At 33.4% G+C, this 11,425-nt stretch overlaps 1 protein-coding gene across 1 annotated transcript; it reads right to left on the bottom strand.

The window, feature by feature from the left end:
• Nucleotides 1–739: 739 nt before the first annotated feature.
• LOC110882143 (O-fucosyltransferase 6) lies at nucleotides 740–11,185 on the bottom strand. Its single transcript, XM_022130230.2, has 13 exons — nucleotides 11,018–11,185; nucleotides 6,383–6,523; nucleotides 6,101–6,210; nucleotides 5,965–5,995; nucleotides 3,923–4,000; nucleotides 3,740–3,830; nucleotides 3,597–3,673; nucleotides 2,799–2,887; nucleotides 2,181–2,364; nucleotides 1,929–2,110; nucleotides 1,678–1,780; nucleotides 1,260–1,591; nucleotides 740–1,184 (listed from the first exon to the last, which is right to left on the bottom strand). Exons 1-13 carry the CDS (start codon nucleotides 11,183–11,185, stop codon nucleotides 740–742), a joined length of 2,031 nt encoding a protein of 676 aa, XP_021985922.2.
• Between the last annotated feature and the right edge of the window lie 240 nt (nucleotides 11,186–11,425).

Genomic DNA, 11,425 nt, shown 5'->3' with positions numbered 1-11,425 from the left:
GCCATTGGATAAGAACGAGATGAAGATGTCGGGACAATTTATAATGAAGAGGGTTGTCGACATGGAAAAAGGCCGACGGTGAGATTAGGGTTGGCTAGGGTTTAGCGTTTATAGAAATTTAGCTCTGACACCATAATAGATCGACTCGAAATCATGCTAAGATTTTCATCGACGCAATAAATTTATAATTGACCAACTTACACTCTAGACAAATCACAATTTATAATATAAAATATTCCTAGTCTAATACTAAAATATATTCTCGTAAAAATATAATTTCATACAAAATTAATGTGTACATTTAACTTACACAATACAAGTATACAAAGTCCTAATCTTGGTATCTAATCTCAGTCATATACCATTTGTCATTATATGTGATATTTCAAGCGATGAATATGTGAACATTATAGTTATACAAACTACTGATCTAATTATCTAATCCAATCATATATTATTGGCAATATTTATGATATCTCAAGCTACTAATATGTGACTTCTCATGAGCAATTCACAACCTTGTCTCAAGATTTTTGCAATGTATTTGTTCTTCGTTGAACATAAAATTGATATAATACTTGTGAGAATATGAAACTATGTTTTATTCTATTGATTTTGTAAACATATATACATTGAGATATTACATGATTATAGGAGAGATTTTATATACACAATATTAACCAAAAATACATTTTGACTACATTTTAATATTATGTGATATTATTGACGCCATTAATACTTATGAGTTAGCCGGATGGCATTCTTCCCCTCCACCGTGACCAGCGTTAAAACTATTTCTTACTGGTAATTCGGCTCGAGTCCCATTTTGGTTCCTGTTGCATTGTGTGGAAGAAACATTGTGTGCTTTGTTAGTAAGTTGTTCCTGGGCAATAATTTCCAACTTACTTCCATGGCTATGGCGTTCTTGAGCAGTGTGGTTACTAGGCTCACTTTGATTGTGACTTTGAATTTGATTATTTGAATCCTCACAAATGCAAGCTGTTGGATCTTCATGGAACTGACCGTCTCCAGGCGTAGATTCGTTTGGACGTCCCGTGAATCCGATCTGATGAGTTCTAACTTGTGATGCGAATTCCTCCCAAGTTAAGTTACCACGATCCAAAAATAACCGATAAAGCTTCTTGGAGTTTGGTCGGATCGTTGGCCTGTACCCATAGTATCTCCTGGATAGAAAATAAACATGTAGTGCAGTGATTTTAAATGGGAAAAATTATGAACTTGTTTTAATGGTATTATACCTTGTACCAGTTAACATTTTAGCCATGTTACCATTGTTGTTGGTAACAAAAACATTGCTCTCGTTACTTACTATGAAATCTAGAGCGGCCATATGCGAAGAATATGATGCGAATGGTGCTAACTCCTCTTTGGTTGCAAGACTGTCCTTAGAATGGAAATTTGGAAAAAGTTCTTTTAATGGCAATAATGCATCTTCACCTCCATAAACTTCACCTGAGGCCACATAGATATGAACATCCTCCCCATAGCCCAAGGCTCTTAGAAAAAGCCCAACTTCCTCGGGTGTCAATGGACATCTCCCTACCCTTCGTTCTGTATCAGGGTCTCGTTTCTGTGTACATGTACATATTCAATGTGTCAATCTATGTATGTATGCATATGTTTGATTGAATGAATATAGAACAAGGAGCGGTTTACAGGTAATGTTTCCCATTGCGTTCGTATTTGTTCTAGTTCTCGTCTTTCTCTGTCTCCACCACCGAAGTAGCATCCAGAGAACGCAAGCATATCAGCTTCGTATCTGTTATTGATGAAAATTATTCATAATCTAATTGTAAACTTATTAAAGTTCATGTAAAACACAAACAAAAAAAAGCCCTACTTTTAAAAACATTGATCTGAAACATTCATCTTAGAATGGGTTTTGTCTTTGAAACAAAAGATTTTACCTCAAGTGTAGAGCAATATAACGGTCACTTTTCATCCTCATTCGCTCGACTAATCTTTTGCCCATCTCACGAATAGGATCCGTATACCTCAATGCATGATAATTTGCTCGACATCTCAGCTTCTGAAGATCCATATCCAAGTTATTTGAGAGCCTGTAATCATATTTTGTAAGCAAAACAACCTGAAACACATCACAAACTCTTTATCAGTTCCATCATCAAAAAATAAAACGTAAATGATCAAGAACCGACCTTTTTCTTTTCTAGAAGAGGCAACACTCGAGATTCATAGCATTCCAAATCACACTTGCGTGGTATGCGAGTTCGATATGGAGTAAAGAATTTTCCATCAATCATCGAAAGCTTCTTTACGATGTTAACATCTTTTGATAGGTACGATATGAACCAATCAACATCAAAGATATCGGAGAAGTTGCTACACAGTGAGGAATATGAATAACTATTATATAGCTAACGGATGAGTTTGATTGTAGAACACTGAACAAACCTAAAGTTAAATTATCTGATGAATGGTTCATATTTTTCAAATTTGGTATTTCTTGCTTACAAATGTGTATCTTTATGTACTTAAAAACCATCAAACGAATTTGTTCATATGTTTTAAATATTTAATCGTTTGCCAGCACAAATGTTTTGGGTAGGTAACTTACATATGTGTAGGTTATATATGTAAACAAAATTTGTTTATAAAGTATTGTTTTTTTTTTTTTTAACTCAAGGAGAAATGAATAAAATTGCATTTTTTTACCTTGTCATGTGTGTTCTCGTCATATTTAGTGTTCTAGCAAACAACTCACCCCTATAGCTATTCCTTAATTTCAAGATAAAAATAGCTACTTATATGCCTACCTTTGATCTTTCCAATATGATCTACTATCTAATTTTGGAACAACTAACGTCGAGTTAAGTATATAAGCTGCAACAACAGCATCAGTTATCTGCATTCCAGTTATAATACAATGATGGGATAAAGAGCAGTTAAATTTACTTTGTAGAAGGATATAAAAAAAGTACGGTGTTATTTCTCAAAAATAAACATATGACAAGAAAAGTACTCCAAAATGGGCATTAACTTTCCAAACTACAAAAAAATGTCACGTGGAAACAAATCGCACTTCGAAGAAAAAAAGTACCCTCTTGGGTTTAGAAAATTGTTTTTCGTGTGTCCCGTCGTTGCCTTTGAAAATTGTTTTAGCGATACCGATTTTCAAAAAATCTATTACCGGTACGGTATCGGTATTTCGATAAAAAAATCTCATCCCTACGTCCCACACAGTGATATTAAAAATGAGTTTTTTCGCACAAAAATTTAACACGTCAAATGCATTTTCGCACCTAATGTAATTTTTGGAATTTAAAACGTAAATGTTTCTTTTGAAGTACTTTTATAGTCATATGTTCATTTTAAAACGTTTCCCTCTGTGTTTAGGCTAATTATATACTATGAAAGGTTGTTTCATCATCTCGTTAAGAAATGAAAATATGACTATATACAATTATATCAGAACTTATGAATATATATTAACAAACCCACAGTATTTCTTAACATTTTTCATTAACACAAATGTCCCATGGTACCAAATACATCACCCATTTGTTTATCCTTTACTTTATGAAAAACAAACCCTGTCCAAGAAGAACACGTACCCCAGTTCGTTGTTGATTCAATCCACCACTTGTAATAATCATCAAGAACCGGTCGGGGTTTGTTTTAACATCAGCATCTACACGTTTTACGTAAGTTTATGCAAAAGTCATCAACAATTTCAATCAAATTTTACAAGTTTTACCTAGGAATTTTTCACTTTTTTGGGAGCAACCATAATATATGTTGGATTCACTCGACGTCCATATTCCATCTTCTAAATTCCCTCCTCCTCTCTGCATAATTTAAATTCCATAAATAAATATAATTAATTAATTAATTAATGGGATCAATAAATAAGTATAAAAACTATTAATCAAATGCTTACGGGAACAAGAAAAGTTGAGGTATTTCCAATATGTGACCGAAAATTAATTTCCTCTTGATCAAGCTGGTGAATTGGATGCTAAAATTGAATTAACAAAAAAAAAATTAACGATTAAAATGCAAATCATGCAATCTAGGAATTAGAAACTTATTAGTTACTACCATGCTATGGTTACAACGGACACGGTGAACACGGTGGTGGTTGATTGGCGGAGATAGAAATGATACAAGGGCCAAAAGAAATAGAAAACACCCGATGAGGCCCGACACGAAAGGGAGGAGATGGCTGCCAAGGTGAAGATTGCGGCATAATATTAGGCCTTTCGATACACCAAAGACCGTGTTGTTATTGTTGCTACGATTGTTGTTGTGGTTTCGGTTCTGGTCGTGGTGAGGTTGGGTTTTCTTCTTCATGATGAATGTATATTAGAACCTTATAAAAGGTGGTGGCCAATGTTTCATTGTTTTGGCGCCACCTTGTTCTTGGTTTTTTAATAAAAATGGTGTTCCTAACGAGAGTCCGATTTTTTAAGGTGTTCTTTTATTTTGTTTCTTTCCATTACAAGTAACAAAAGAATTTGATTAGGGAACTTGTTGCCACGTGGATATTGACGTGATTTTGAGCCAATAGTAGGGTGCAAATATTTGTTCTTGAAATGAAGGGGGGAAAGTGTGGTGAAATTAACGTAGGGATATTATCTTTGACGAATGCGCTAAAGAATGATGCGTCCTAGACAAAATTTAGTGCATTAACAAAGTAGAGTCATTGTCCGGTTACAAAGCGAAGAAAAATGAAGCCGGTGAAGGATCTGGAACCGATTGTTCGAGTATTTAGTGTTTTATGTAATATAGGATTTGTAGGATTTAGTGTGTTTTACGTTAATAAACGTTTAGTGTTAGTGTTATCATGTAATGTAACCGGTTTTAATAAAAACTTTGCATTGTATGAAGAGCTTGGTTGAAACGGCTAGAAATCGATTCCAACGGTAACATCATCAAGAATTTAATGCACCGGGTCCGATTTGGTTACGGAGTAACCGGTTCCGGGTAGGAACCAGGTACGGATCAATTTTTTTATAAAGAGTGGAACCGGGTAAGAACCTACGAGTTTTTTTAACCCGGAACCGGTTCTTCAATAAAGCGGGTAGGAACTGGAACCGGTTCCAGGTCGGGTTTGGAACCGATTATTAGGTCCATCTCTAGGTGACACGTAATCGAGGAGCGTTATTGTTAACTTGCACGATGTGGAATAAAGCCCTTTAAAACCCCTATTTACTATATATAAGGAAAGAAAAAAAAAGAAAAGAAGAAATCCGATTGGTTATTACTCTCTCTTTCTCTCTCCTCTTTCACGCCCGCTAGCCCACTGGCGGAGACATGCCATAGCGCCCCTTTTGGTAGCTAAAAATTAGGAGAGGGGCGCTATAGGATGCCAAACATGCTGACTTGGCCAAAGACGGTATACCACACCCGGTCTAACAAATAAGATTCCTAGTTTAGCTTATAATGATGATATTAGCTTTTATTTGTATTTATTTAAAGTCTAGTGGACTAATTGTGATTGGTTATATTATTATAATACCAAATACTTTTGTAGCACGATTTACAATTTCATTGGTTGAACTAAATATGTTGACAAAAGTTAATCCAACTCGTGTTGGTTGATTTATTAGACATTATTAGTGGCTATATTTTATAATAATAACTTTGTATCTTAAAATAGAAATAGAAATAATACTATAAAGTTTTTTTAGTTAAATATTTTTTTCTTTTAAGATCACTGGTGGGAAACCCGCACGTTGCGGCGGAGGCGACAATACGAAGCGGGAACATAATTCCAACATTAAAACGGCAAAGAATCATATGTTCACTACTGAAGTTTTGTTATTGTATGTATTATTTTGACCCGTGTATGTGCTGGCCCAGTTCACTCGATTCGATGAACATATCCTGCAGCACTTACAGGCATAACAAAATTTATGACCAATTGCAAAAAAAAATAATACTAATAATAATCAAAGCTAAGAATGTAATAGCTGATACAAGAACTAACAAAACCATTTCCAAAATCCATCTAAAAACACATAAGTAACTTAATTATAAAAAAAACTGTATACACGTTTTTGAAGCCTATGCCTCTAATAACCCCAAACTCAAAAGTCCAATTTTCACTTCTTACGTTTCTGACTTTTTCCTCTCAACCTGCTTGTGTCCATCAGTTTGTTCCTTCTCTTCTATTTCACTATCATAGGTTGCAATCAAATAATCAAAGAGCCCAGCATTGAATCCCTGATTTCAAAATAACACGGATATTGTCTTCTTAAGCATATATTATTAGAAATATAATATAGTTTAGAAAAGATGAGCCAAACAGGATATGATAGGTAGCCTTAAACCTATCGCATAAATAACTTTCTTTTCAATTTCAATAAAGTCAAATGTAGTCAAATGAGGGACTTACATGGTCATCCCAAGCATGGTCCTTGTTGTAGATGATGGCTGCACCGAGACTTCTCGCAGGGTTGATGTCGGTTCCGGTAATGGGGATGGTGGCCAAATAGACCAAGAAAACAACGAACCCGATTGGGAGTGGAGCCAAAATCTGCATAGTTTGGTTCAAATTGAAGTCAACTAAAGATGGTCAAAGGTCAAAGGTCAAACAAAAGGTAAATAGAATGTACTACTTTAACTTTTACCGCATGATACCATCCCTAGTTTCAAAGCTCTGATTTTGGCCCTTTAGAAAGTGTGCATTGAATTTTATTAGTTTATTTAAAGGAAAGTGCTACTTTCATTGCATTGCATGAGACACAAGTGTTCAAAGACTTTGGAACTGATACATAACAAACTACTTTTGTAACGAAGAAAGGTTCCTATAACCTAATTTTAGGATAAGAAAGTCTCAAAACTTGTAGAACATACATGAAAAAGTCACCAAGTAATTGTTTGAGTAAACTTCATAAATGGTCCTAGTGGTTTACTCTAATTTTTATATTAAATTACTTAACTTTAAAGAAGCCACTTGGGTTGTAGCCCACTGGTAAAAGTCAAAAAGCTTTTTTAGAGAGTACTCAGGTTCAAATATGGACAAGGTGTAGCTTAGGAGCTTGTTTTTAGGCTCGGGCTCGTTTAAGCTCGGCTCGTTCGAGTTTTTTTCGAGCCGAGCTCGAGTTGCTCGGCTCGTTTGCACCCCTTATTTTACCCTAATGCCGTAAAAAGTCAAAATAGTTCTTGTGAACAAATCACCTCCAGCAGTGTGACAACTGCCACTTTTTGGTAATTTACGTACATTTAAAGCAATGAATTACATTATACATATACGTGATTAGAATATCCGAAATGCATGATTTCATGATATACATCTTAGAATACTTATGGAATATTCATTTATGATGCACATGATTCATTTTTAGTGGTTACATTTGAAACAGTGTAAACAGTGCATCGAAACAACTAGAGTATTGCCTTGTAAACTAGCGTGCTGACAACAACTCAGGATCCGCAGAAACTAGTGTAACGATATTTTTAGGACTCAGACGAAAGTCCAACATCAATTATACAATAAACCCTAATTGGAAATGCAAGGGTTTGGTCTAATATATTACCAATGTCCGATAGCACAAAAACTGCCCGAAAACTGCCAAAAAGCACCAAAAATGACCATTTCAATGTTTTTCCGCAAAATTCAGCATTAGTATTTTTACTACAAAGTGCAAAATGGATTGTTTAAACTCAAATTCCATATGAAAATACATAGGGAACATTATATAAATAAATAACCAAATTTTTCCCTATAATTCATATAAGTTAACCTTTCGACTATCTTCTTGCGGAACAAGCGACAAAAGACTATCCGAACTACAATTTGACATATGTAGTGAACTAGTGAACATTATTTTTGGTCATTTTCATCATATTCTTGATCATTTTAAGTATTGAAACATCTTGAAACTTGGTAATCCATAAAAGCCTAAACATTTAAACCTTTTAACCTTAACAAAAAAATTCACCATCACATTTTTACCATGTAGACCCCCCCACTCTTTGTTTTTTTTTTTTTTAATTTTATTTAATGGATACTTATCCAAAGCTAAGGTGGATTATGAGGTGGAAGGGTTAGTAATGAGGTGTAAGACTTATAACACATTTCCTAAATCACTAACACAATTCCTTCTTACTTTCACCTTTACTTTCACACACTTAACAAACTCTCTCTTCATCTTCATCATCCCACCAAGAACACCATAGAAACCCACTTCATCATCTTCATTTTTTTATAATCAACATGGATTTTCATGGAACATAAGAAGATCTAAAGCACCTACAAGCTAAAGCAATTTTTTTCATCCATCCAAGAGTCTTCTAACAACAAGATCTTCATCTTCTTTGGATCTTAACATCATCTAGATCATCCCAAGCCTAGAGCTAGAAGTGAGCTTCTAAGTTTATTTTTCTTACTTATTTATGTTATGATTATTATTATTATTATTATAACTAGTGAAATAACAAACTAATCTTACATAATAATATGAAGATACAAAGAAGCAAAAATACAAATCATGATATGTATATGTTTGTTTATGTTGTGATTAAGATTGTTATTTGCATATTTGATCTTGTTGAGATGATTAAGACATGTATAACTTGTTAGATGATGTTCTAAAAATATGATCTAACAAGTATACATGAATATGTTAAAGTTTTTTTTTAAAACTTAAAAGGTAATGGATGATCAAAATTTATGGTGTAATTAAAGTATCTAAGGTTTTTAATTAAAAACATGACTTTTTACAAGATTATAAAAAGTAACATACAACATGAGATTTTTATAAAAGTTGTTAAAACTAGAAGTAAACTTGGTTTTTGAACTAGTTAACATATGTTATGATCATGTTCAAAACCCTACATGATGTTGAGATCATCTTGATAAGATTATGTTATAAATCTTATTATAAAGCTTATGTATATTGTTTATAAAAGTAGGAGTAAATTGTTGATGTTGATTTAAAAAGAAAAAGATATGTTTATTAAACATGGCAAAGTGATTAAAACAAAGATTATATGGCAAATTTTTCTTAAAAACTTTATGTTATAAAAACTATCATTTTGGTTAAATCTTTACAAGATTTACAAAGATTTAAAGAAAGGTTTTTATAAAAAGAAAAGACTAGATAAATATATATATTTTTGAGAAAATATATATATTTGTTCATTTTAACAAGTTATGTGATATGTAATAATTGATGTATTAGTTATATATATCAAAGCTAGGAACTTGATTAAAATGGTGATAATAAACTCAAGAGACTTTAGAATTAAAGTCTTACAAAATTTCATACAAAATACGCCTTAAAGACATATTACGGACACTACGAACAATCGGACATAAGTTATGGACAAAACGGACGACAGATGAGCTTATGGACATATTACCAATCCGAGGACTTAATACGACATCTAGACGATCTTTCGACACGGACACAAAATTTGCGTTACCATTAACAAACTTCGGACATTTTGAAAACTTATAAAAAGTATTATGTGTTTATTTCCTAAAAAGTATAACTAGTAAATTTTTATAAAATTGTTTTTATAAAAATGAAAAACTTATCTTTTGCAAATGGGCTAAATATATATATAAAATGGGCTTATAATTTTTATAAATTATATTGGGCTTAAACTAAATACTTGGACTAAGCCCAATAGCAAATAACTCATGGGCCAAGCCCAATATCAAACTTATGGACCCAAAAGCCCAACCTTATTTAAGCCCAACACTATTTGGGCCCAATATCATAATTTATTGGGCTAAGTCCAATCACATAAATTGTAAGGAAATACAATTAAACAAAGTTCAACAAACAATAAAGACATACAAGTCTTACACATATTTAAGACATAAGACTTGTACTCAAGTTATTTACAAAAACCGAAGTATCTAACAAACATAACAACGATTGTAGGTCGCAACACTGTTCAGGACTACCGCAAGTGAAATCATATTTACTTCTACTCACTAAAGCAATACTGTGAGTTCATGTCCCCTTTTTATTTTAAATGCTTTACAACTTTACAACTATCGGGGAAAATACATGTACAATAAGTATGATAAGTCAAGGAATGAAACACCTTAGATCATGTGAGAAATTAGGGCCATAACTAAAGCATCATTAATCCTAGTTTGGACCAAGGAACAAAGGGTTAGATCTAATGGGTTTTGGCGAGCCTCACTCATGGCCATTTTGCCTAGGAGTGCATTTGTTGCCCTACGACATGGTGTCGATACAATTAAAATCGTCTAGGGTTGGTCTGCTTCCTATTTCGTCACACATATTAATGTCCTTGCAAAACATTAATGATCATGATTTCATTGACGCTTTTCATACTATATTTGATTCAAATACAAATACATTTTTCATTTTTCGGGTGTATCATACACAACTAAACTGCATGAACTCGCTCAACCTTTGTTGATTTTTCTACTTAAACATGTATTTCAGGGAATTAGTGGACCTTGTCAGGGATTCTAATTCAGGAAACAAGTATCAAGACTCCGTGCCATCTTTTGAAGGATTTATCTATTATACTGCCGCTTTGCGGTGATATAGTGGACAAAGCCTTAGTGTTTAAAACTTTCGTTTTGAATGTATGAAATAATAACAACTTAGTTTCTTTGAATGGTTTGTAAATTATAAACTTAATGTATGTTGTGCATCTTTTGAACAATTATGGTAATGGCAATGGAGTATGTTTTATTCATTTAGTATGTTTACTTATATCGTTATGCAATGAGAACCAACAGATCACACCTCGCGCTTCCGCTACGAGCAGGGTGTGACAAGCAGTTTATTTACAGGAAGATAAAGAATAACAATTGAATGATAAATGATCAAAATGAAGAAAATAACAGTTCAAAATATGGAAACAATAAACAATTAATTCTTTATGCTCCCGCAACACATAAGTTAAAAGTGCAGCAGTTCCACCACCCAAAAGAGTGTCCAACTATCTGCATTAGATATTAATTCTTCTCAACTAAATACGTGTGCATCAGAAAAATAATGGAAAAGTAGGAAAATCAGGTTATGCTCGATACCTGTAGCTTATAATCAAGATGATTTTGCAATGCTTTTAGAAGAACTGGAGTCGCTAGCTTGGCAATCCATCGGATTGGAGTTGCCAGCTTGGCAATCCATCGGGCAGCTGCAACCATTCCACAGTGAGCATAACCTAGAATTACATCACTAACTCCAGCCCCTCTCATCTTGACATTAACCCAATAATATTTCAAATTAGATATATATATATATATATATATATACATATATATATACAGTTTTACCGGTGTGATTAAATCCATTAACTTTGTTTTAAACTTTTCAAAATGGCCATTATGAACTGTTGGAAACCTCAAAATAGCATTTTCAACAAGTCAAAATAATGTAAAGAAGTATAACCGGTTTAAGGTGGCTAGCCGGAGGCAGGTCTCCCATCTCCATTGTCT

This window comes from Helianthus annuus, chromosome 10, assembly GCF_002127325.2.
Source record: "Helianthus annuus cultivar XRQ/B chromosome 10, HanXRQr2.0-SUNRISE, whole genome shotgun sequence".
NCBI classification, from domain to species: domain Eukaryota; kingdom Viridiplantae; phylum Streptophyta; class Magnoliopsida; order Asterales; family Asteraceae; genus Helianthus; species Helianthus annuus.
Note: the sequence above shows the minus strand (reverse complement) of the source record. Positions and strands in the feature narration are given on the sequence as shown.